The following is a 27,497-nucleotide window of genomic DNA, read 5'->3' on the forward strand; positions in this document are numbered from 1 at the left end:
TGCAATTAAAATGCAAGCCATTGCGAAATATCCCAAAATAATTAAAATGCATTTATTATTTGTGTAAAACAAGAACACAAAGAACTTTTTTATATAAACACAAATTAAAAAAAGTTTCCATTAAATTCAATCACATTTGAGCTTACTTCCTCCGTTCTCGATTTAATCCAAGTGCATCTGATTTTCTTTCATCATCCTAAAGTTTTTTATGTTACCTTCCCATCACTGGTTCAGCTTTCGACATCGACTCCAACTCCACTCCATTAAAAATTTCCGTCTCGTGAATTACCGCAAAAATGTTCGCAACTTAAGTTGTTATTTCTTTACTTTATAACAAATTCTTCGAAATGTATACACTATTTTTTATCTTTTGAAGAAATGTGTAGGGATCAACCAACTGTTTTTTCTGTAGGGATCTCTACAGCAACTGCTTATAAAATGTATCGAACGGAGTGCATTTTTCATAACTCTGTTGGACTACATCGAAAGATGTTGTGAAATCATAACTCCAATTGCACAACTTCCAAAAATTTTTGCTGGGTGTAAATAAATCAGAGTTGTATTTGAAGACAAATTGTCTGGTGTAAACGCCTAGTCAAATAGAGTAATTCAGTAATAAAAATGTACATTACAATTCAAATTTTTGACTGACATTTAAAATTCAGTGGATATGTTCCGGTCCACACTAGAGTGATTTCATTGGAAAATGCATGAAATTAGGCATTCTTAGATCGAGTTCCTCAATACGGCAATTTCATGAAACTCGATCCAATGATACATAATTTTATGAAATTTTCTCAATGAAATCACTCAATTGTAGACTGGGGGCTCAATTCTGTGTCTATGAAAATGTGAAATGAAAAATTTTATAAAGAAAATAAATGTCAAATGAAAAATATTATAAAGAAAATATTTTTCATTAATTTTCATAGAACGAGAATCCAACTCCGGGACTATATTAAATCCAGTTATGTGTAAACGTACTACAACACTCTATGCCACGACACGTTTTGACTAATTTGTAATAAACACATCAAAAAATACAGCACTTCAACTGACACGTCAACTCTGTTGACAACCTCTTTTTTTGCAAACTGCACCAGCTTGAGTGCGTGTCAGTGTCAGTTTTCCACTAAGACGATTTTCTTTTAACATATTTTCCTTTAAGGAAAAACTGTGGAAAATTGTACATTTTATTTTTGGTAGAAGGAAACAGTGCATTTAATAATAAAAGCCAAAAGAAGTAACACAAGTGAAAGCGAAAAATGGCAGAACAAATTGTTGACCAAGTGGTCGAAGCAGTGAAGGATGCAGTTGAAGCCGTCAAGGATGCAGTTGAGAAAAATGCAACCAGCGAAGAAACGATAACAAATGAAAAAGTGCCCTCAACACCAGAAGGAATCGCTGTAGCTTATGGTTCACTGGTGATAATGGCTATGCTGCCAATAGTGTTCGGTTCTATACGTTCCGTCAAATTGCACAAAGCTAAAAAGGTGAGTTGGGAATTACCAAAAAAAAAATGTGTTGTACTAGATGTTTTTTGGAGTGTAGTATGCAAATACCAATTCAATTGTCGTGCTGGTACACGTTTGAAGTTTTCTTCTGTTGTTTGTGAGGGGGGAGTGGGGAAGTTAAAGCCATACAACAACAATTATGATTATTGTATTTAGCGTAGAAGAAGAAGGGGGTTTTTCTATTTACTCTATTTTTATAAAAACAACTCACGTTTTAAACCACATCAGCAATATGATGATATTTAAATAAGTTTAGATGTAGTATGTATACATATGTATATTTAATCAAAAAAAGTTAAATGTGGCAAAATTAGATGAATGAAGTTCTTTTTGATTTAATTAACAGTTTTATAAATTTTTATTAAAATAATCTTTGGATTTAGAAAAGAGGCAGTCTTAAGATCATATTTGTTTTTAGGAAGGAAAAGTGATTGTAATTATTAGAATCTAACAGGAAAGTAAATTTATATATCATAATATAACTTCTAAGGTCGTAAGTTCCAAAATTATTTTGGGACTTATGTATGTCCGTCAGTGAACTCGGTCAGAACTAGAAAAATAAATAAAAATATTCAGAGTTGGGACGTACGCGAATCCGGTTTTGGTTTCTCTTCAAGGGTTGGTTAATGGCTCAAATGTCGGTCGAAGTTCGGCCATCTTCATAATCTTTAAGCATTTAAATATTTTAATCGGCCCACAACTTCGGCTACCTCCCCCACATAAGTTCAAACATTTTCCTTAAAATGGTGGGCACGCTAACACTCGAAGAAAGTAAAACCGACTTGACCCAAACTTTGCACATCGTAATTGAGATTTGAATTTGAATATTGACTATATCGGTCAATTCCTTCGGATATCTCCCACAGGAAATTTCAAAAGTTTTTGCAAGTGTTGTTTAAGGATATGTCCCGGATCGTTTTCAATTCTTTTCAGAATGTTGCTTTGCGGCCGCTTTTACGACGGTGTAATTTTTTTCTGTGCCGAGACTGTTAGCTCCGTCGAAATTTTTTATTTTAAATGTTTAAACAAGGTACTCCTTGCGATCCTGTTTTAATTGATATAGTGTTTTTCGTGACATAATGGCTTAAAGTTGACCAACTAAATTAGCTAAAGGGCACGATAACTATCAAAAAGATTGCCTAAGGTTAGATCAAACTTTGCTGATTGTAATATTTCTCTCAAAGTTAACTTGAAACAGTGATAGACTATCAGAAAACTCCTTCCAGAACCTCCCCCACAAAAGTTCCAAATTTTCGCTTAAGATCAGTTAAAGGCCTATTCGAGAATTGTTTTTCACAAAGTTCTAGAAAATTTTACGGTGACTAACTAAAACCGTTAGTTGGTATTAGGATAACTATTGAAAGGAATGGCTCCCGAAATCACTTCCCGTTCCAAGATGGAATATGTTGGTCCATTGCTTCAAATACCTTCTCAGGAAATGTTCAACACTTTTGTGTTCTAAATTAATTTAGGGTCTTTGGGGTCACTTGTCGGATGGGGCTGACATTTTAGTTGTTGTAGCAGCATAGGTTTGATGCTAGGTTGGCCATCGCTCGTCGAAACGTTTCTGGTTTCGGATCAATCCGTTACAAAGAACGCACTGCCGTGGGATTGAAATTTTAGTTGAAATCAATAGTTCCGGAGTTGTGGGCCCGAAATGTTCCAATATTTGAAGCCTCTGAGGGTCGGTAGATTGACGATATTTACACTAACTCTTTTTGTACTTGTAAACCTTGAAAAATGTAAAAATTCTACATCATTCAACATCTTATCGTTTCAGATTAGTGGCGAAAAAGCTGACACAATGACCAAAAAAGATGCCATGTTCTTCCCCATTATTGCCTCAGTTGCTCTATTCGGTCTGTATACCTTCTTTAAGGTATTTTCGAAAAATCACATTAATCTACTGCTGACTGGTTATTTCTTCTTTTTGGGTGTTATTGCTTTGGCCCATTTACTAAGTCCCATTGTTAACTCCTTGATGCCAGCCGCAGTGCCAAAAATACCATTCCATATACATTTTACAAAAGGCGAAGGAAAAAACAAGGAAGATCTCATTAATTATAAATTCTCCACACATGACATTGTTTGTTTGGTCCTCTCTACCGCTATTGGTGTGTGGTATTTGCTGAAGAAACACTGGATTGCCAATAATATGTTTGGTTTGGCTTTTGCCGTCAACGGTGTTGAAATGTTGCACTTGAACAACATTGTAACTGGTTGCATTTTATTGAGTGGCTTGTTCTTCTATGATATCTTCTGGGTGTTTGGTACAAATGTCATGGTAACAGTTGCCAAGAGTTTTGAAGCCCCCATTAAGCTAGTCTTCCCCCAAGATTTGATTACAAACGGTTTGAGTGCCTCCAACTTTGCCATGTTGGGTTTGGGTGATATTGTTATTCCTGGCATATTCATTGCTTTGTTGTTGCGTTTTGATCACAGCACCAAACGTAAGAGTCGCATCTATTTCTACTCCACATTGACCGCATACTTCTTGGGATTGATGGCCACCATCTTTGTTATGCACGTCTTCAAACATGCCCAACCAGCTCTATTGTATTTAGTACCAGCCTGCATGGGTACACCATTGTTGGTGGCTTTGGTGCGTGGTGAACTGAAGACACTGTTTGCGTAAGTATTTCAATTGATGACTTCTTCAAAAGATACCCCTATTAAATTTCCCTAACATTTTGTAGTTACGAAGATCATCCTGAGGAGAAACCTGAAAAGAAGGAAACCAAGGAAAGTAGCAGCAGCAACAAAAAGAAAGAATCCAAAAAAGCCAAATGATTATCAGGCGATTTCCAACAAACCCATACTACGGATACATCCAACACCACCACCGCCAACACCTTACATTCTGCATCGCCGTCTTCGTCTCCGGTAGCACCCTTTATACGTGTAAAACGTTATCCGAAACATTTTTCAATTCGTCCCAATTCGTATATCTAAAGAAAATGTTGTAGAAAAATGAATGACACACAGAAACACACTTTCGTTCCAGAGAGCAACTGAAACAAACAAATATTTTTTATATATTTTTGCTTTTACACTACAATTAGTTTTTGTTTTCTTCTTCTATACAATTAGCATCATTTATATACACAACAACAAAATATATACAAATTATTAATAATACAAAAAAAATGTAGTATAACGTGTTTATTACCTTTTTTAACTGACCCCTTTTTTTGCAAAAGAAGCAAACTAAAATGGGATCCTAAATGAAATCAAATATACAAAACAATAATTGTAAATATTTTTAGAAACAAGCCTTCCCCATTTTTTCGTCTCATTTTTTTCTAAAGAAAAAAATATTCTATATTTATAAAAAACGAAACTGCATTTGTGTTGCAGTTAAGATTCCCCATATTTTCGCTTTAACTTATATAACAATATAAATATATTGACAAAATATTGAAACAAAAAAAGTACATAAATGTATGTAAGCAAAAAAAAACAAAATATAAAAATACAAAGTTTATTAACATAACTTATGCGGAAATAAATAATAAAAGGATTGTGTTTATACTTAAATACACGGAATGTTACTTAATTCGTTTTTTTAGTTTGCGCCTTGGATCGTTGGGAAATTTTTGGAACAGGTTGTTTTAGCAGAACTACTGTTGTTAGAAAATCGGTTGAGACAACACTCGTCGCCGTTTCCGTTTAAATAATTATTTTTTCTTTTCATTTTCCAGCACATTTCATATAATTTTTTCAAATGCCTCCATTAAAAAATGTAGTATTCCGAACTGCTGCAAAAAAGAAATATGTAGAAGAGAGCTTAAAAGCCTCCTAAGACAAAATCCATTCCACAAAGCACCCAAAATAGATTTCATGTTGTTAGGAAAGATTGGAAAGACTTTTTCAGGTGCCTCCATTAAAAAATATTGTATTTCGAACTACAGCAACAAAGAAATTAGTTCAAGTGTGCTTAAAAGCCTCCTAAGGACAAATTCATACTAAAAGCCACCCAAAATAATAATATCCAATTCCCATATGGCTGTATCCACAACATGGGATAAATGCGGAGATATTCCATTGAAAAACTAAGCACCCATAATAGTATAGAAGCTTTCGTATACCATTTTAAACAAAATCTTAAGGTGCTTCTACACGGTATGTTTTAGGCATAACGATGCAGACTTTCGAATCGTCATCGTCAAAATATGGCTGACTTCCGTATTGTAATTTGCTTTGTATTCGTGCATGAAACTAGGGGTTCTTAAATCGAGTTCCATACTAGAGTAATTTTATGAAATTGCAGTAGTGAGGAGTTCGATTTAAGAACCCCAAGTTTCATGCACGAATACAAAGCAACTGACAATACGGAAGTCGGCTTATTTCACTTACGAATTGTTCCTCTAAACTGCAACTAATGGGTCGATCTTGCATTGCCACTAAACTTGAGTTGCGTTGTCAGTTGTCTGCGCGACTGAGGTGAAATGTTGTACCATTAATGTCAACTCAACTGGGTGGTCGATAAACATGTTATCGATCAGTGTTTTTTCAAACTTGTAACCTCTATTCGCCAAAAAAAAAAAAAACATTTTAAAAATAATTCGCTTTGGATAACTCTTTTGTGTATTCTGGACAATATTTTAATATTTTGGCTGAGTTTTCGAGCAAATTTGGAAAACAACCCAAGATTGGAATATAACCTGCCCATTGAATCTTCGGATCGTCAAGTTTTATTTGCTGTCCCAAAAAATGATAAGTTCGGTGGAATTATTTTTTTATGATGAAGAAAATGTACAGGACATTGCATCTACTATTAGAAGAAATTTGAGGGACAAGTCGAATCCATTGGAATTGCCATTTGCACTGTAAGCTGATGATCATGTGGAAAGATCTGTATAATCAGAAAATTATTTCAGGTTTTAGGCGTATTTTGGATTACGTTGTGGAAACGTTAAAGGATGACTTCAAAGAAAGTTACAGATCAACAGGAATACCCCCACTTTTAAAAGTGTGCGCAGCGTTGCGATTCTTGGAGGACGGAAGTTTCCAAAAGTCCCATGGCAATGATTTCAATTCAATTGCATGGCCCAATCTACATTGTCGAGAGTATTGAAGGAAGTTGTCCACTTGATAGAGGACAAATTGTGCCAAAATTGGATCGTTTCGTAGTTGACAAAGGAGGAAAAAAGGCAAAATAAAAACCATTTTTATTCAAAAACGAAATTCCCTGGTGTAGTTGGCTATATAGATGGAGGATGTTCGTCATTTGTACTTAAACTGAACCTACTGTATTTGTCACCAATTTCATTTGCAAAAGATTTGCTGCTGTCCGCTCCAAAGGCGATAAATTCACTTATTGTGATGGACCACCACCAGTGTCGTTGAAGTTTATTTTATTTTGAGGCATTTTCTTTTTCAACTTTAAAGTGAATCCAGACTCTGCCACTCTTCAGGTGTTCGTGTTGGAGGTTCATGGCTGTTTAAACTGTCCGAAATGGACCTCCACGCTTCATCCGCTGTGGCTTTGGTTTCACCAAAACTGCCGAACTCCTCGGGCTAAGTTTGGATTTTCACTTAGTTTATCAATTAATATTTCGAACTGCTCCTTTGTCGTTATTTTCACCATATTGATACACAAAATTAATTAATGATGCAAAGAATCAATAATTGTTAACAAAATGTTTATTTTTCCTTCTATGTATTTTACTTCTTGTTTCTTCGAAAATGTTCACTGCAACTGAAAATTGGTGGTTGCTGAAAAACAGCCGCTTCGTCAACTGAGATTCGCAACTTCAGTTGAGAGTTGCCATACGTGGATCAATTTTGACAACTGGCAACGCCACTCAACGATAATTGTTATCGATGATCGACCCCTAAATTCATTATACATGTTTGCTTTTCACCTGCGTTAAAAATGCGCAGTTGTGACGTTTTAATATACATAGCTTTGCATTTGTTAAGTATTGTGACGTAATGAGCACAATACTTCAGACATTTGCAGCCATTTGCCAAGCATTCGAAGATACGGAAGTCAGCCATATTTCGATGTGTTCCAAACGGATGACAAAGGCTTACTTCCGAAACGTTGCTTTGTATTCGTGCAAGAAATTAGGGGTTTTTAGATAAGACTTCCATACTACAGTAATTTTATGAAATTACAGTAGTGGGGAACACGATCTAAGAACCCCTAGTTTCATGCACGAATACAAAACAACTGACATTTCGGAAGTCAGCTAAAGTTAATTATACCCTTCAAACAAAACCTCGCTTACTGTTCTTCTGAATAATCTTCAGAGTTCCCCCAATATGATAGACAATTTTCTTCAATTGAAACGCCAACTCCATGTATTATTAATACATCATCAAAAATATGACGATGTTGTTGTATTTTATTGTTTTCTACACCTAAATTATTGCTTTAAAATAAGCAAAATATCTTGTATATTTTACATTGTGTAAAAAATAATAAAATTAATAAACACTTCTATGTTGTTTTCATTCACATCCAAAATTAAGACTTAAATGAAGAAGAGAATTTTTTTCTATTTTATTTTATTTTATTTAAACTTTCTTCAGAGATAGTTTAGTGTGTATGTATGCGTGTCAAAGAAAATATTTGTATTTATAGATAGGTTGGTTTTACTAATTACGCTGATGCCAAATCCATACAAGATGGATTTGGTCTAGTATTCATATTTGCTTATGAAATAGTTCTAAAAGTTAAAATTATCGTCCTTCAACTGAAAAAAAAAGAACAAAGGGAGATATTTTTGTATGTTTCCTAATGAAAAAATGATATAGAATACGTACTGTAAGAGGATAAATCAATTTCATCGGGTAACTCTGTGATATTAACATCGAAACGATCCTGCACCTCATTCAGAATTTTGGCATCAGCTTCATCCGAAACAAATGTAATGGCCAAACCCTTGGTACCAAAACGACCAGCACGAGCCACACGATGCAAGTAGGTATCGGAATCTTCTGGCATATCATAGTTGAATACAATATTGACACGTTCAATATCCATGCCACGTCCAAATAAGTTTGTGGCCACCAAAATACGTTTTTGGAAATCCTTAAATTGTTGATAACGATTGAGACGTTCCTCTTGGGTCATGCCACGATGAATGCCAATGGCGGGGAAGTTTTGTTCTGTCAACAGCTGGGCCAGGGCCATGCAACGTTGCACTGATTTCACAAAAATAACTACCTAAAAAGTACAACATAATAAAAGGAAGAGAGGGGTAGAGATAAATAATTTAGTTAGCTCAATTCCAAAATTGTCCTAAAGTGTTTCGAGTAACCCACTTGATTGAATTCCAATACATCCAATAATTCAAATAATTTTTTGTTCTTTTCATTTTCCTTCAATTTTACATAATGCTGTTGCAGACCATGCAATGTCAACTTGGCTTCATCATCCACATATACTTCCATGGGCTATAAACATAACAGAAATGTATTATTAAAATATTACAAAACGTATAGAAAACATGAAATCTTCTATTTTCATTATTCGTTGCTAAATCTTTGTTTTTTTTTTCAACCTATGTTGTTAATTAGTTTGCTACATACGGCTAGGCTACACAACCAACACCACCAAAGACGTTCTCTCAAAACAAATGCACAAGTCGCTGCTTGACAAAATATTGTAGCTAGGTTGCTCCCTCTGGCTAGAGAATCCCTTTAGATTCCATCTGGGGATATTGATTGGGATCATCTATTGAGACGTTATGGATTCACAAAACTCCTTTCCAACATCGCCATGATGTAAATGTTGCTGAACTCATACTTCCATCAACATGTCATGTTAGATTTGTGATGTCTTACAAATCTGTTAACGGCAAAATAACCGATTACGAATGTTGGGGTTTCAATAAACCTCTAGTTTAGATCTTTTGTGATCATTTTTTATTCTGGACGATATTTATTGGTTTATTCAATTGGAACGTTTTTTCATGCCCGTTTAAAGATTTTATTTATTTATTGTTCCCATTGTAAAGGCCGACCAAACGAAATGGGACATTGAAGAAAACTATTATTTTATCAGCATTTCAAATGCTTTTTAACGTTTACATTTTCCCGATTTTTTAATTATCAGCAGGTCGCAATCGAACAATACTAGTTGTTGATGTTTTACAAACCGCGAAAATATACTTAATATTTTTGAGATTGAAAACATTGAGTCGCGATGATGGACTTAAGCGTTTGTGTAGGTAGCATCACATCAGAAGAATAATATTGAAGTGATTTTGAGATACCGCTTTGTGGTGGCATAACTAATGATTTTTGTATGACAACAACTAGGTTTAGTAGTAGTGGTAGTAGAAGTATTGATAGAGATATGTAGAACACGTTGTTGATATTTACATCTTGCATGAATTTTTTGCAAACTGGACGAATGTCTTTGCTTAATGTGGCGGAAAACATCATAACTTGTTTTCCGTGTGGTGTACTGCGGAAGATCTCCTGAACATCGCGACGCATGTCTAAAATTAAAAGAAAAAATAATGAACAATTAATTAAAAATCAAATTACGCTTACAAGAAAATATGCCTATATGCATAGACTAATGAATGTATAGACGACGGAATGCTCTCACCGAGTATGTTCGAATTGAGTGTGGTAACTAAGAAACTCAATATACAATGCCAAAAAATACAAACTAATATTTTGTTATGGCAAAATACTACATGGGGTTAATTTTTGATGTGAACTACTTTCTCAGATAAAAATATTCATGAAAACATTGTCATTTTCTCCAAAAATTGTCTTCGAACTTTTTTTGAGTTTTCGGGTTTGAGTGACTTGACCGCGGAAATTCCTTCATCTATACATTCATTAGTCTATGCTATATGGACTTTTATAAAAACTCTATTTAGAATTTCTTTCACAGAAGTCCTTTCTTCTAGAAATGGTCGCCAGAAACATAATTTATTCTGTAAAAGTCATTTTATACTTCTCCCTTATTTCTCTTTGTTATAAAAATTTTGTAAAATAAAGTATCCCTATAAGCGTTTTTTCATCTGAAAATAACCCTATAATGAGGCTAACGCCCTTAAAGGATCCATATAAAATACTTATACATATATACATATTCGACTAACTCCTAAAAAATGCAACTGTAAACAGAGCAATGTTTGCATATTTGCTAAAAACACCCACTAAAAAAAAACTTAACATAACGATCATTCTGTAATAAGTAATAAATACAAAGATATATTTTTTAAATACCCTCCCTCATTGCCTATAAAACTGAAACTATCGCAATTTTAATAAAAACCCCCTAAAATTATTTGCTGCTACTCACCAAGCTGTTCCAACATTTTGTCACATTCATCAAGGATGAAATGCTTGAGATGCTTCAAGTTTAATTTTTTATTGCGTATCAAAGCCAAAATGCGACCAGGTGTACCGACAACAATATGGGGGGTTACGTTCTTTAATGTTTCCTCATCTTTTTGGATGGACAAGCCACCAAAGAATACTCCAACCTTTAAAATGATAACAAAATATCATTAGTATAATATAAAAAAAATCAACATTTTCATCTCCAATTATTTTAACTTACCTTAACAGATGGCATGTACTTCGAGAAACGTTCATATTCCTTGCTAATTTGGAATGCTAGTTCACGAGTGTGACACATGACTAGAACATATACAACATTTTCAGTGGGTTCAAGTTGCTGTAGAGTGGCAAGCACAAATACAGCAGTTTTACCCATACCAGATTTGGCCTGGCATAGAATATCCATACCCAACACGGCTTGAGGAATACACTCATGTTGTACTATAAATAAAAAAAGACACACAAGTATATAAAAAATAACATTCATTTTCACAATATTATTAAATTTACGAATAAAAAAACAACCTACCTTCAGATGGATGTTCAAAACCACAATCAACAATGGCTCTTAAAATTTCCGGCTTCAAGAGGAAATCACGGAAACCAGAACTGTGTATAGATACATAAGTACCCTTAACATCTTTTTTTGGTGCCTCTTGAGTTTCGGCAACAGTGGTCTCGGTCTGTTCCTCATCCTCGTAATCCAAAAGATCATCATTATCAGCCATTTTTGTGTTTTCTTTTTGCTTTCCCAACAAATTAAAAATAGCCGCGTGTGCTGAAATAAAAAAATAAACACGAAGATGAACATTTGTTGGGTATTAATTTGGACAAATCATCATTTTACGCGCTTCTCTGTATAGCTTTGTGAGTAAGAAAAAAGCATTTGGCATAATTTCACCGGCTGGACGCCATTTTTTAAAATGATGAGTATGAACTTCATGAGGTTAGTCGGCATTAACAACCCATTACCTTAAATATTCTTAACCTTTTGTAAAATTATTGTAAATTGTAAAACACCACTATTATTTACCTTAATAAATGCTTTGTCAATATATTTTATCTGCCTTTTCTAAAGTAATTTCTTATTTTTTCTTTTACGAGCACAACTTTTTCACAGAACTTTTTTCCTCGGCGTGTCTGTTCGGCTTGGTGGTAGTTTCTTTGATGTCTCGCAACACGCTGGACTTCGTGAATTTATCTTTTACCAGTGCTGCCAAGTTAATTAATGAATATTGAACAATCTAAATAACGGCGTGATTTCCTTTACGTTGGCATTTGGAACGCAACGTATTATACGTTGTTTGCTAATGCAATGGTTCATTCACATCAAACATGAAAAATTATTCAAGGCCTTTCATTGCATAGTTGTGCATGAATAAATTCAAAATTTTTATTCCTCGACACATATTTTGCACAACTGTACATCTTATGATGTGATGAAAATGCAACTTTTTATGAGAGGCCAAATACATTCTGTCCGTTGCAGAGCTGGCAAAAAAAATCACTGGCACTATTATTTTTTTAAACTCAATATCCATAGATAATTTTGTCTATCGATATTATCGGATTAAAAGACACAAACCTAAAATCTATTGAAATGAATAGAAATTACGCGGCTTTCCGGTTTTGTGGATGTGGGAAAGTAAAGCCCTAACCACATCCAACGTTTGAGTCAAGGCGTATTTATATGAGGTGACAATCAGCTGTATTCTTCTTTTTTTTGGTAAATTTAGTTTTTAAAATGTAAAGACCTGAAGCTGCCTCGCCTATTTGCCTTGCTTTTCGGCTTCATTTCTGACACAATAAAAATAATAGAATGAAGAAGACCGAGCAAATTCCGAACTGGGTTGCCCTTTTCTTTTTTATTCTTTTATCAGAAGCAAGCAAGGTATGCAGGCGAGGCAGCTTATGTACCCAGGCCTTAATAGTGTCTACTCATGAAATTTGCTACCATAAAATATTGCTTTTCATCCTAAACGAGTAATAAAAATGCCCTACGACAGTTCTGAATGCTTTATCTTTACATTTTGATTCAAATTTGTTCTATTTTATAGGATTTTCGAAATGTATTTATGTTTTTCCTGAGAACATTTTTGGAACGACTCTATTATTCAATATTTTCTTTGACAATTATGGTCTGTTCCCGTACTTTATAAAGTGGTAAAAGTTGTAAAAGTCGTAAACGATTTTCATATACATTTTGTGTACGGGAACGCAAAATGTGTAAAAGTAGCAAAAATTGTAAAAACTTTTTAGTTCTGGAACAGGGCTTTATTTTTCCATAACAGCAATATTGTTTCTGTAAATTTGTTACTTGTTGTAATTCAAACATAAACCTTATATAAATTTGCCTTGCGTCTGAGTCATGGGAGAACAAATATAAGGTAATATGCCATTTAGATATGACACCATTAGCCGGATTTAGCGCATTATCAGGTTTTATTTGCTAAATCCAGCCAAAATCTACCAGATTTCCCATACAAAAATAAATCCTCCTACTGAGTGGATTTGTTTTAAATCTGGCATAAATCCTCGTATACAACTCTGTTTTTAGCAACATGTTGCTAGAAAATACAAAAAGTTGCAAGCTGGCACAGGAAACAAGGTAGATGCATCGGAGAATTGCTACACTAAAAATAAGCCCTGTTCCTTTACGTGCAAGAATCTTCAAGTTTTACAACTTTTTACTCGAAAAGCGTTCCTTTACTTCAGACACCATACAATTCATATGGAAGTAGATTACAACTTTTGCTACTTTTGCCAGTTTTACCATTTTCAAAAGTAAAGGAACAGACCAATAATTTAAAATGTAAAAATGTGTAAACAAGGCGGAAAAATTAAATTTGTTTTGATGTACAAAGTTGATTTTAATCAACCAAGACTAATATTTATGATGTCTGAACGATAAAATAATTCGTTTATTTATTTTAGATGGGCAAACTGCGATAAAATAATAATTTATTTGCTCTTTAGTTAGCATTAGTAGCATAATGTGCTAACATTTTTAGTATTAAACAATACATTTGTAATTTGACGTATGTTTTTTGAGACGAATTCAATTTACAAAAAATTCTTTTGACGTTTCACATTCGTTCAGATAGGCTGATGCATATAACAGAAATGACACAAAACTTTACTCAAACGTTGTATGTGTTTAAGGCATGTAGTTGTTGTTTTCAACGCGCAACACGTCACACAACGGACCGTATGTATTTGGCCCATTATGTTTGGTTTACATTTACGAAAACCACTCGAGTTCAACTGTACACGTCAAATGAAAACTCATCTGAGATCCATTCGATTTCATTTGACGATTAAAGTCCAATTTACATATGCACATTAAATGATTTCATTTTACGAAATCTTATGCTAGGTTTACAATTACGAAATCCACTCGATTTCAAGTGTCAATTCCATTGCTCAAACGTCAAATGAAATCTTATCTGAAATCCATTGGATTTCATTTGACGTTTAACCAATGGAATTAACAGTTGAAATCGAGTGGATTTCGTAAATGTAAACAAAGCACTAGAATCAAATGAAGTGTATTTACATCTGTTTTTTGCTTCATTTGCTTACGCACACAATCGCACATACACACTTACCCAGTAAACAATTGTTGCCAAAGTTTGTTCAGAAAATGTACGGAATTCTCAATATTTCCCTCAGAAATTGAAGTGATCTTGAGCAAGATTTCGTTTAAGAATTTCTGCACACTTTCGTGCGCTTGTTTTCGTTATTGTATATATACAATAACACAAACACACGCACACAATATATTTATTCAAAGAAATAGGAATTTCACAACACAAATGTGAATCAAATAACTTAAATTAATTCTAAAAACAAAAAAACATAATTTTTGCAAGTTTTTTAAACATTTATTTTCACTTTTGTCATCGTTTGAGTATTTTTGTTTTTCTACAACACACACAAACAAAGACATCATAAAATAGTTGCATTTTTTGGTAGTTTATGAAAAAAAAACAGGGCTGCTTATAATAGTACGGTGTTTTCGTGCGTTGTTTAGAATAAATGACGCAGCTATCGTCATTTAAGTCCAATTTACATATGCACATTAAATGATTTCGTTTTACGAAATCCTAGAATCAAATGAAGTGTATTTACATCTGTTTTTTTGAGTCATTTGCTTAGTCCCGGTCCACACTAGAGTGAATTTCATTAAAAAATTTCATGAAATTAGGTGTTCTTAGGTCGAATTCCTCACTACAGCAATTTCATGATTTTACTCTACTATGGAACTCGATCTAGAGACGCATAATTTCATGTCAAAATTCCAGTGAAATTACTCTAGTGTGGCCCGGGACTTATGCACACAATCGCACATACACACTTATGCTTGGTTTAAATTTACGAAATCCACTCGATTTCAACTGTCAATTCCATAGCCCAAACGCCAAATGAAATCCCATCGTAAATGTAAACTTAGCATTATACAATAATAGCACGGCTACACTACAGCTTTTTTCCTCCATGAGGATTTATTTGCTTAATGCCAAGTTTACACTTGCGCTCCCAAATTCACTGGATTTCACGAAATCCTGAAATACACCCCGGTGTTTATACTTATCTTTTTGTGGATTTCAACCATATCACAATGATCAAGGTAGATGCATATGCACATGCATTTTCAAAACAAGTTGTTGTAAATTGAATTAATCAACAAAAATATACGACAATATAAAACTTTACAACTTTATTTCGAAAATTATCGTAAAATTATCTATATATTGTGTATAGTACTAACAAATGAAAAAATAAAAAAAAATTATTTTATCGTTGAGACATCATAATAATAAATTTTGATTGATGTTGCACTTCTCCTAAAATTTTGGCATAGTAGAAACTAGCAGCAAGCATGTTCATTGTCATCTAAATATGATAGCTGATACGTTGATTTTGCCACATCTACTGGAGTTTTTGCAATTTCCGTCATTTCTCCGTTCCCGTATTCTTTAAGAAATGTGTATGGGGAAGCAATTTTTGACAATTCGCCCTTTTTTCTAACATTATTATTAAAAAAAGTACGGGAACCCAATGAAAAATAGCATTGTAACAAGGTAATTTAATATGTTTTTCACATTTGGCCTGTTCCCGTACTTTATAAAGTGGTAAAAGTCGTAAAAGTTGTAAAAGTCGTAAACGATTTGCATATAAATTTTGTGTATGGGAACGCAAAATGTGTAAAAGTGGTAAAAATTGTAAAAACTTTTTAGTTCTGGAACAGAGCTATTGTTTACAAATTTTAATACTAAAATTTTTTGTTGCAACAATTGACCATCTACCTTGTTAATTGTGATACATGAAAAGTGTTGCAACTTTTGGTACTTTTTTAGGCAAAAACAGGGTTGTATATCATGTGTACTGTGATTTGGATGTTGATTTCGCTGAAATCATGAAATGAGATGATTTCATTTTTGTATGCGAAATCATGATAAATGTCGCTTGATTCCGCGCGAAATCACGAAACGCCTTTGAAATCACGAAACGACGCCGAATGTCGATGGTCAGACTAGCAAGGTTTCTTGAAACCAATTTCGTTAAAGTTTCTTTTCAAGTTTCGTTAGTGTCCACACACGTTAACGTGAAATTTAAGATTTTTGTGTGTCCTCTTTATTTTACCGTTCGCGTTTGTTGTGTTTCTCATACCAATAAAAACAAAACAAACATAAATAAACTAAAAACAACACAAAATAATTAACATTAATAATTAAAGGTCTGTTCCAGAACTAAAAAGTTTTTACAATTTTTACCACTTTTACACATTTTGCGTTCCCGTACACAAAATTTATATGAAAATCGTTTACGACTTTTACAACTTTTACGACTTTTACCACTTTATAAAGTACGGGAACAGGCCATAAATTAATATTAATAGTTAAATTTTCACTATTTCATTAATTAAATGTTATTATTAAATATTCTTATGCTTGTTTTGTTGTTAACGTTTCCTTGAGAAAATAAAAATGAAAGAAAATGGAAGAAAAAATCTAGCAGCGAATAAAAGGAAGAGGCAACACAACAAACACAGAAAACCATGTACATGGGTTTCACTACTTCATACCCCTCGCCTATAAACTTGACGTCGCCATGTTGAAATCGTGCTAGTCTGACCATCGACAATGTAAACCAAACATAATCTGCTCAAATCTGACCAGATTTTCCATACAAAAATTTAATCCTCTCATGGCTGGGTTTATTTTAAATCCGGCACAAATCCATCAAAAATACAATGTTGTATTCGGTATTTGTGCAAAAAACCCAACTCTACTCAAAAAGTACCAAAAGTTGCAACTGTTTTTGCAACAGAGTTTGTCGTGTTTTACACGTTTACGATTGGTTGCATGAGATTTTATGGAGTTAATAAATCTAAAGGTTTTTGGAAATCATAAAATTATTTTTTTTTTCATTGGACACTTTTTAACAAATAGTACGATTGATACCATGATACAAAAATGTATTCCTGTGTGTAAAATATACCAATATGAGCAAAGAGGGGACGATATCTCATAAGAGAAATTGTAAAGGGATGAGTACATAAGCTGCCTTGCCTGCTTACCTTGCTTGCTTCTGATAAAAGAATAAAAAAGAAAAGGGCAACCAAGTTCGAAATTTGCTCGGCCTTCTTTATTCTTTTATTGTTATTATGTCAAAAATGAAGCAGGAAAGCAAGGCAACAAGGCAAAGCAGCTTATGTACCCAGGCCTTAAGAGCGCAACACACGACTTTATTAGTTATTTTGTATGTATACGTAAACAAACATCAGCTGACAGTTTATATCCTCGAAAAGCTAAGTGTAACCAGCAAAAATTAACCCACTGGATCTATTAAACCCGAGGGTTAACCTTCAATAGTGTAACCGGGGTATATCTGTCAGTTTAAATTTCTTCTTTCGAGTGTTCCTAAAACTTCAAAATTATATACACAATCTGTGTGTGTGCTGTTTGAAAAATACACAAACAATTTTAAAAGCAATAGAATTCAATGATTTTTAAAATTGTTTTTAGGACAGTTGTATGGAAGAAATTCTTCAGCTTTGCATTGAAATAATCATTTCATCATATCCACAATTCGATTATGTGAAGAAACTTTGACACTTCATTCATTTGTCGCGTTTTTTATAAAATGCTCAAAAAATTTATTGTAAACAAACCCACTTGTTGCTTTTATGTTTAGTAATTTTGACGTTTTAGGAATTCAGGAAAAACCAGGTTTCTATAATTTGTTTTCATCTAGATCTACCTCTTTACGTATACCCATGGTAGAATGATAAAAGGTAGTCGCATCTGTCAAATTTAGGTAAATACAACCCTGTATGTCTGTACGGGAGCGTGTCAAATACAGAACAACAATAAAACAATATGACATTTAATAACAACAAAAAATATTTAGTTTATTTTCTGGAAGTTACACATTTTTGAAAAAATCAAAAAGGAAACTGACAACTTTAAAAATGAAGAAGAAATTGGCGGAAATCAATATGTAAGTATTTGTTTGAGGCCTTTCATAACATTGGAAAGTCTTCATCCCTTGCTGCAGATTTATCTGTTACGAGAATATCTTGTTATTTTTACAGGAAAATTTGTTGTTTCTTTGGTTTTTTCACATTATCAATATGTATTACATGTAGCAAATTTTTCTGCCAGTACCTCTCTCGTCTGCAACGTACTGCTTGATTGCTGAATAGTGGTCCGGGACTAGCAACACCAGAACAACAGCAAATGAAGACGCAAGAATTCTTAATTGTCAATACAATTAGCGAACAATTTAACACCGTAACAACAGCTGTAGTGGAAACAATTGCCTTTGTGTACAAACATGCAACTGATCTTACCTCCTTTTTCTAAACGAGAAATATGCAAATATCCCCTACTAAATCTACGGCCACATGGACGGCAGAGGTGAAAGCAGAGTTAATAGTCATGGTCGGTTGTAGTTGTAGACCCGTACATGCTATGGGTCACATTCGGCAGCATGTTGATGACGTCCGTGCATGCCGCAGCTATCTGCCACATGCTTAGATGTAGAAACATGGTCTTCAAGTCCTTGTCGGCAGTATAAAGAACCCTTGTAGTAAGCTATGTAGCGTCAGTGTGGTCCGCGAAGCGGACGCTGATGCCATTAACAACTATCGTGTGAATGCGGTCCTCGGAGAACATCTCATATCTTTCGCAACTGAGAAGCGACAGCAGTGACAAACCGGAGTAGTTTGGCACACACTATATGAATTCCTATAGGGCAAGGATCGATGACACCTTGCAAAACATCTGCACCTTTTCAACTGCCCTGCCAAATCTACTCAACTAACTCCAGTACCTTTGTGGCTACAACCCATCGAAGCAGCCACATTCCACAGCAGAATAATGAATTTACAGACATATATGTACTGCTACAACATCCAATAGAAGGAACATAGATATACATTTTTTTAACTGGCTGGTCTCAAGATAGCTGGTTCAGTATTGAATCTACGAGGAAAACGAATGGTGGCAGACATCTTTTTAAAACAACAACATTCTCGATAACTAGCACAACCATTTTTTAATAAAAACATCTTCACTTCTTAACTTTTTATATCTATTTTATTAATGGCTTAGCCACTTTTATTGGGATTGGTTTTTTTGGGTGTCTTGGGTGGCAGCTTTGTCTTAAGTGATCCTTGACGACATCCACATATGGGGTTTCTTCATCGAAGTCCTTGATGACAATAATGGAACAGTCGTAAAGCTCGTGGAGATTGCACATTTGTGCATACCGTGCACAATGTCACGCAATCGACACGGATTGAGACGACTTCATTTCCGTAAAAGGGAGTTCTTATAAGTGGCTTCGCCAAATAGTTCACTTGGGATAACAAAACGGTTTCTCCGAATCATAACAGGGGATCCTTCTTACAGACCTTTTATAAGCAGTTGCTGTAGAGATCCCCACAGAAAAAAACAGTTCGTTGATCCCTACACATTTCTTCAAAAGATAAACGAGAAGCTGAGCTAGTGATGGGAAGGCAACATAAAAAACTTTAGGATGATGAAAGAAAATCAGATGCCCTTGGATTAAATTGAAAACGGAGGAAGTAAGCTCATGGTATAAGTAAAGAGGTAGATTTAAATGAAAAAAATCTATAGAACCCTTGTTTTTCTTGAATTCCTAAAACTTCAAAATAAAAGCAACAAGTGGGTTTGTTTACAATCCATTTTCTGAGCATTTTATAAAAAACGCGAAAAATGAATGAAGAGTTAAGTTTTCTCAACATAATCGAGTTTTGAATATGATAAACTGATTGTTTCAATGCAAATCTCACAAATTTCTTCCATACAAATGGTCTAAAAACAATTTTAAAAATCATTGAATTCGATTATTTTTAAAATTGTTTGGCATATTATTCAAACACCACACACACATACACAGTTTGTTTATATTGTTTTGAAGTTTTAGGCATACTCGAATGAAAAAATTTAAATTGACATAAAGCTTTGGCTAACCTTTCTTATTAAACCATGAGTAAGCTCAAATGTGATTGAATTTAATGGAAACTTTTTTTTAATTTGTGTTTATATAATAAAGTTCTTTCTGTTCTTGTTTTATACAAATAATAAATGCATTTTATTTATTTTGGGATATTTTGCAATGGCTTGCATTTTAATTTCATCTTTAGACTGATTAAAAATGCAATCCGAAGAACGCATATAAATTCAATCCAAAGCACTGTATCTTAAGCCGTGATTTGGATTGAAAATGGAGTGCATCCTAGCTGTGTGCTGTGGAAGCAAAATGGAGTGCATCATAGCTGCGCGCTCTCTTGTAAAATTCTAAGTGAATTCATAGGAAAAAATGTACTCCAACGGCAAATGTACCGTACATTTGTAGTGATTCAACTGCATCCGCGGATGCAAACTTTTTGCTGGGAATTGGATCCACGAATGCAAACTTTTTGCTGGGTAGCCTTTTTGATTGGCGTAAAGAACATTTTAATAGGCGGCGATCTAATATTTAACGCCGTCACTTTTGTCATGACTTCTTCGTAGTCCTTTGCGCGCCTTTTATCTATCGATCTCTTTTGCACAAACAGAGAGTAAACAACTTTAGAACTTCATCTGAGAAACAAACAACAAAAATTTCTGGACAAAATACAAGCAATATAACTGGTACTAAAATAAACAGTTATGTTTCTATTAATTTTGTGTTCGTGAATTGTTCGTACTGCCGGCAAATTTAAATACATATAAATATTTAACTTCCAAATCTATATAAACAAAATTCCCTGATCTATAAGTTGTGGAAACTAAACGATACCAAAAAAAAAAAACAATGGCACGCGATGGCCCTCAATCACAAACGCAAGGAGCAACACAAAGTCAAGCATCTAACATTTGGAGCCAAGTTGAAAGTCAACCGATTGAAAATATCGTTTGGGGACGTCTGTACGGAAAAAACATCAAAGTTAAATCTCTGGGTAGGACTGGCAATTATAAGATTCTGTATCTGAATTCGCCTTTTTCTGTTGGTAACACTTGTCATTTTCTGTCACAAAAACAAAAAAAAGTAGTTTTTGCTAGTTAAATTTTTGTATGTTGTTTGTCCTTGATATAGATTTGATATGTTGATAAATGTATGGTTTTTAATGCGTTGCACAATTCTTTAAACTATATAAAATTCTGTTTTTATTGTTTAGATTTGAGCAATGAAAGCTTCACTGCTGGCCGTGGAGAAAACAATGATCTTGTATTAACTCTCAGTGATTTGCCGGAGAAAATATTATGTCGCATATCTAAAGTCCATTTTGTAATAAGGAGAGCTAACTGTGATTTATCAAATCCAGTTTACATTGAGGTAAGCAATCAACAAAGACAATTTTGATCTGTTCCAGAACCTGCAAGGTTCTACTATTTTTTCCTTTATAAAGGCATAAGTCGCTCAGTTCTGAACGAGATGAATTTTCTTAAAGGTAGGTCAACTCCCTGATCACGACATCATATATTTTTTGTGGAGGTTCATACTTCCCGAAGTTGCGAAAATTCCCTTGTTAAAGGCCGGCTACTTAGAGGAAAATTTACAATTTAAAAAATAAGTTGTTCCCGTGCCCGAAATTAGCATCTGTCCGTAGGAGAAGGTCTTAAATCCCCAACCGAAAAAAATGCGATTAAAAAAAATTGCCTAAACTTGCTTCCTTCAAAGTGTTGCTGATAGAAAACACGGCGCGTAATAGTGCTAATCATAACTATGCTTCTACGTAGGGTACATGCTGCTACAACAAAAACCAATCTTCTGAATGGGATTTATATCTACATGGTACCTAATATTTGCCCATCATCATATATTTCTTTCCTTATACTTTAAAAAGCCTTCACTGAACTGAAATAATTTCCCCGCGAGTTTTGTTTTTCCGCCGTTGCAACTTAAGGGAGAAAGTGAAAAAATTCACGGGGAATTGCCGTTCATGATAACCCCCAGTATTTATCAAAACATTTTTGTAGCAGGTGGTCATTGTGGCAACAATAATTCTATATTCATTGTACATTTTACTATACTTAGTAGAGATATTACCGGCCTCAGTACAGCTGTTAAACTTTAATTTCTTCATGAATTCATTTTTTTTAATTCAAGCTGTTTTCTTTTTTTTATTACCTTTAGGATCTTTCCCGTAATGGAACATTTGTGAACAGTGAAAGGATTGGTACAAATAACAGACGCATTTTACAAGATGATGACATTATATCCCTTTCCCATCCCGTATATAAAGGTGCGTACAATCTCATCTCCTCTCATTATAAATTGAACACTTTTATAATTTAAAAAAAATGTCCTTGGTTTTGTTTCTTTAGCTTTTGTTTTTAAAGATCTCAGTCCCAATGAAGCAATGGGCTTGCCCAAAGAAATCACCTCCAATTATTATGTAAGTCGTAAATTAGGTTCGGGAGCTTGTGGTTTAGTACGTCTTGTATATGATAGACGTTCGTGTCAAGAATATGCCATGAAAATTGTAAAGAAAAATATGTTGGCAACCAGTACTAGTCCCAATCATTTAACAGACCCCAACCGGGTTATGAATGAAGCTAGAATTATGAAAAATCTTAATCATGTGAGTATGCGGCCACTAAATGATTTTTATGAATATTAAATAATATTGATTTTTTTTTCTGTAATTTCAGCCTTGTGTCATTAATATGCATGACATTGTTGATAAGCCAGATTCGGTGTATATGGTTTTGGAATTTATGAAAGGTGGTGATTTACTTAATCGCATTGTTGAAAATAAAAGGCTGTCGGAAAAGATTTCCAAATTGTTTTTCTATCAAATGTGTCATGCCGTCAAATATTTACATGATAAAGGTAATTAAATTTGTAGATATTACATTTCCAGATTTTTTAAAATGTGGCCCAAGGCATATTTATAGAAGGTAGAAGTGACAATCAGCTGTATTTTTACTTTTTTCGTAAATTGGGGTTTCAAAATTTAATAGGGTCTATACATGAAATTTGAAACTTCGAAATTTGCTACAATATAATAATTCTTTTCACCGTTAACGTGTAATAAAAAGGACCTACGACAGTTCTGAAATTATTGGTCTGTTTCCGTACTGCAAGAATCTACTAATTTTTTCTATTTTTTCGATAACATAAAGGAACAAATGTTATCGTAGTAAAAAGTAGTAGCTTCTTGCAGGTTCTGGAACAGAGCATATACATTTTAACTCAAATTTGTTCTATTGTAGAAGAATTTCAAAACGTATTTGCATATGTTTTTCCTGAGAACATTTTGGAACGACCCTATTATTCAAAATTTTGTTGACATTTTATTTTCAATAACAACAGTGTTGCTTTTGTAAAATTCACAATTACCATGGTAGTGGTGTCAAACCAGCTGTTCGAATATGACAAGTCAAATCCCTTTATAAAAACATTATTTTTGTTGTAATTTCCCCAACAACATAAAGAAAATGTTGACATAACATATTCAAAATTTTTAGGTACCACTACATAATTGTGCCATGGTAAAATTTTTAGTTGTTGTAATTCATGCAACTATCTCCTATAAATATGCCTTGTGTGGCCCTCCTATTTTCACTTTGGGACTTTAAATTTTGATTTTAGAGAGTAGTGAATGTATAGTGGTTGATGTTGTTAAGCTTTTTACATAGAAGACCTGAAAATTCCCGTGAAGTTGGTATTTTAAATTTCCAAAAATGTATCAAACCCCTTTAAAAGGTCATATCATGGAATGTGTTGAAATAAAACATTTAGATGTGTTTAGTACAACAAGGACTGCCTGTGGCAAAAATTTCGTATCGATCCAAAAAGAGCTGGACTTAATCCTAAAAAATGAGAACATTTTAAAAGTTTATCTTTATTATAAAATAATTAATTATATAATATTTTATTAGGTATAACTCACAGGGACTTGAAGCCAGACAACGTCTTACTTGAATCTTCAGACGAAGAAACATTGCTGAAAGTTTCTGACTTTGGTTTGAGTAAATTTGTACAGAAGGATTCTGTAATGCGTACCTTATGTGGCACACCTCTGTATGTTGCACCAGAAGTGTTGTTAACTGGTGGTCGCGGAGCCTATACCAAAAAAGTTGATATCTGGAGTTTGGGCGTGGTTCTATTCACTTGGTAAGTTATTGAAAACAAATTCTTGAGTAATTCGTTATTACTTCTTTATTAGATTCTACAAAGTGCTTTTGCTTATGATAACAATTTTGCTTACACTACTAAAAATGAAACAAAAACTTGGGTGTGCATTATTCTAAGCTTTATCACAAAGACAACAAATTTATAATTCTATGAGAACAAGTCTTTGCGTGATTTAAATTCCTTTATCATTCGTTACATACTACAAAGTGATTTCAAATTTTATATATTAAATTACCTTACACTATAAAAGGAGAGCAAAAAATTGTGCGTCCCTATTTAAATGTATCATGAAGACAATAAATTTTGGCCTGTTGCAGTAATTATTACTTTGGAAAACATTGACAACAATATGACAGCTAATAGTATTTCCACTGATGGACCACGTTGTGGTGGAGAATTGTTGCATCCATCAGCATCGCTACAGCTTTGCAGACAACCATGTACATAACGATCATCATAGTAGAATTTTCCGCAATGCGACATGCGAACAATTTCCGTATCAGTAGTTAATGTTCCACTGTCTAAAGCACAACCGCGCACAGTAATGGTTTCACCTGTATCATCATAGTAACCAGCAATCTTAATACATGCTGTAGCTGGAAAAAGGCCATCTCTTCCTTTACGACCTCCCATACAGGGAGATTCTAATATGACGGTTGAGAAATTGTTGTGAAATGGGTCATCACAGGCTTTGTTATTTCCATTTTTAGAAACACACTTGAAACAGTCAATACCAGCTTCAACGTTTCTTATTAAAGAAATTATAACAATGCTCAAAAATATGCTAAAAACGGAAAAGGTAACTTTTGTCTTAGTTATTTCCATTGATTGATTACTTAATAACATTGTCTTTAATTGACTTTTATCATTCGATTATTTTCTTCACGGTGGTTCTTATAAACGAAATATTTTGATTATTTGCATTTTTCTTAATCTTTTGAAAAATATAAAGTTTATATGGTATCTACAGGTGAAACTATGACTGCATGGCGCATGTGCAGGAATTGATGAAAATGTTGATATACAAATATAAACACGCACAAACAAACCTGAAGATGGTGTGTGTGCAGGTCAACATTTACTTACATACCTTTCTAATTAGTTCCTAACATAATTGTATAGAATTAGGTGAAAATACGCGTAGCTGTCGTAAAACACAGATGCTCCACTCGGATACTACTTTGTGTACTTCAAATAAAAACATGAAGACTGGAAGAAAAAAGAGAATGGTTTGGGAATGTGTTTGTTAACACATTTTGGAGTTGATTGTGACATCATAGACCAAATTCGAAGATGGACCTGATCATTTCACTTTGTCGGGTACCTTCCCCACAAAAGTTCGTTATTTATTTTTGTCGAGTCCAATGTTTCTAACATAAAGGTAAAAAACGAACTGTCTATTTCAAGATTTGTTGTTCTTACCTACTAATTTCAAATTCTGATTTACAATTTCTCCTTACAAAAAATACATATTTTTTAATTCAGAATTAAATGCTTAATTTTTTATTTATTTATTTTTTGTTTTCTTTTCAGCCTCAGCGGTACTTTACCATTTTCTGACGATTACGGCTCTCCAGCCTCTGAACAAATAAAGAAGGGACATTTTCGTTTTAATCATCCCTCTTGGAAACAGGTATCGCAGCGAGCAACATCTTTAATAAAGAACATGTTAATAGTGGATCCCCAAAAGAGACCAACCATAGATGATGTCCTACAAAGTAGCTGGCTCAAGGATCAAGAAATGTTGCGTACAGCCAATAAATTAATGAAAATCGAACCAATGGAAACCGAAGATGAGGAGAATTTTCTAGAGCCACCAATGAAACGTTCCAAAAGATAAACAACAGGTTTTTTTACACACACAAATTGTTAATTTTATATGGTGAAGAAAAATCCACCTAATAACAACATCGCCAGTTGCCAAATAGAGTACTATTTTTTATTAGTTTAGTCTTTATTTATGTATTTAAGTGTCCTTTTCACTGTCATTGTTTTTTTTTTTTTGTTCCTCATTATCAGTATACGTTAATTTAATGCTAATTTGGAATTCATTTGATATGAAATACATTCCAAACTCTCTAGGTACACAAAAAAGTACCCCCACCACCACAAATTGACATGGCAAAAAATATTGTCAGCACAAGAAATCCAATGCATTTTGCATTACTTGTAGAGTTGTACTCGAACCATTTTTGTTAAATGTTTTCCAAAATTTTTATATATATATACACATGTTTTGTTACATATTCATACATATACAATATAACTGATTATTATTACTACATCATTTTTTTGCTCATCAATATTAATTACATGTATTGTATACTGTTATGTTGTGTCCTCATTATAAGCTGAGCTTTTTTATTTAAAGGCTTTTAGAAGAAACACTAGGAGGCTGTGATTTGCCTTCTTTTAATAAATTTTTGATAAAAAAAAACAAAATGGGGTTTTAATGTGCATACATACCATAAAAAATAAATACTGTGGCGTAATATGACCTGTTTCACTAAGACGATTCGAATACGAATTCGTTCGAACTACTACAAACTTCTGGGTACCTATTCTGTAACTTTTTAACAACTTTACTCATTGTTTATTTTACAACAATTTCCTTTGTTTGTTTTGTAGTTGTAACAAAAACAAAAGAAATTTTAACAACTTTTCAATCGATAAAAGTTACAGAATAAGCCTACTGGTATTTTTGAAAAATATTTGACTTGTTTTATTTTCAATCAAACATTTCCTGCAACAACATGAGTTTGGTATTGGTAGTCAGTCGAACGAATTTGAATTCGAATCGTCTTATGCCTTGTTCAGACTGACGGTAATTCGTTCTCTATTCGTTGTTCGACCCCAAATTACGATATAATTACTTAATTTCCCATACAAAATTTTGAGAACGAACAGCGATTTGTGTACTTTGTTCAATTTAAATTACTCTCAGAACGACGATAAAATATGTCCCATCTCTAACAAATGAGAGAATTTATCGAAATAAATTAA

At 33.6% G+C, this 27,497-nt stretch overlaps 3 protein-coding genes across 4 annotated transcripts; 2 read left to right on the forward strand and 1 right to left on the reverse strand.

Moving 5' to 3' along the window:
• Positions 1-1,030: 1,030 nt before the first annotated feature.
• LOC141394989 (minor histocompatibility antigen H13) lies at positions 1,031-5,051 on the forward strand. The gene is made up of 3 exons (XM_073970257.1): positions 1,031-1,493; positions 3,295-4,145; positions 4,211-5,051. Exons 1-3 carry the CDS (start codon positions 1,266-1,268, stop codon positions 4,302-4,304), a joined length of 1,173 nt encoding a protein of 390 aa, XP_073826358.1. The 5' UTR covers positions 1,031-1,265; the 3' UTR covers positions 4,305-5,051.
• Positions 5,052-8,013: 2,962 nt separating this feature from the next.
• Positions 8,014-12,062, reverse strand: Hel25E (ATP-dependent RNA helicase 25E). Its single transcript, XM_073970258.1, has 8 exons — positions 11,866-12,062; positions 11,362-11,610; positions 11,053-11,273; positions 10,792-10,975; positions 9,852-9,970; positions 8,790-8,921; positions 8,289-8,691; positions 8,014-8,218 (listed from the first exon to the last, which is right to left on the reverse strand). Exons 2-8 carry the CDS (start codon positions 11,558-11,560, stop codon positions 8,205-8,207), a joined length of 1,272 nt encoding a protein of 423 aa, XP_073826359.1. The 5' UTR covers positions 11,561-11,610; positions 11,866-12,062; the 3' UTR covers positions 8,014-8,204.
• An 8,801-nt stretch (positions 12,063-20,863) lies between these two features.
• Positions 20,864-26,936, forward strand: lok (ovarian-specific serine/threonine-protein kinase loki). 2 transcript variants are annotated; one of them, XM_073970261.1, is made up of 7 exons: positions 20,864-21,309; positions 21,529-21,686; positions 22,488-22,596; positions 22,679-22,935; positions 23,006-23,186; positions 24,239-24,473; positions 26,028-26,936. In XM_073970261.1, exons 1-7 carry the CDS (start codon positions 21,165-21,167, stop codon positions 26,332-26,334), a joined length of 1,392 nt encoding a protein of 463 aa, XP_073826362.1. In that variant the 5' UTR covers positions 20,864-21,164; the 3' UTR covers positions 26,335-26,936. The 2 variants fall into 2 exon arrangements, with proteins under 2 accessions (XP_073826362.1, XP_073826361.1); XM_073970260.1 differs by having other exon boundaries at positions 20,906-21,360.
• Positions 26,937-27,497: the final 561 nt, after the last annotated feature.

This window comes from Musca autumnalis, unplaced genomic scaffold, assembly GCF_047663935.1.
Source record: "Musca autumnalis isolate F117 unplaced genomic scaffold, ASM4766393v1 scaffold_2, whole genome shotgun sequence".
Taxonomy (NCBI): domain Eukaryota; kingdom Metazoa; phylum Arthropoda; class Insecta; order Diptera; family Muscidae; genus Musca; species Musca autumnalis.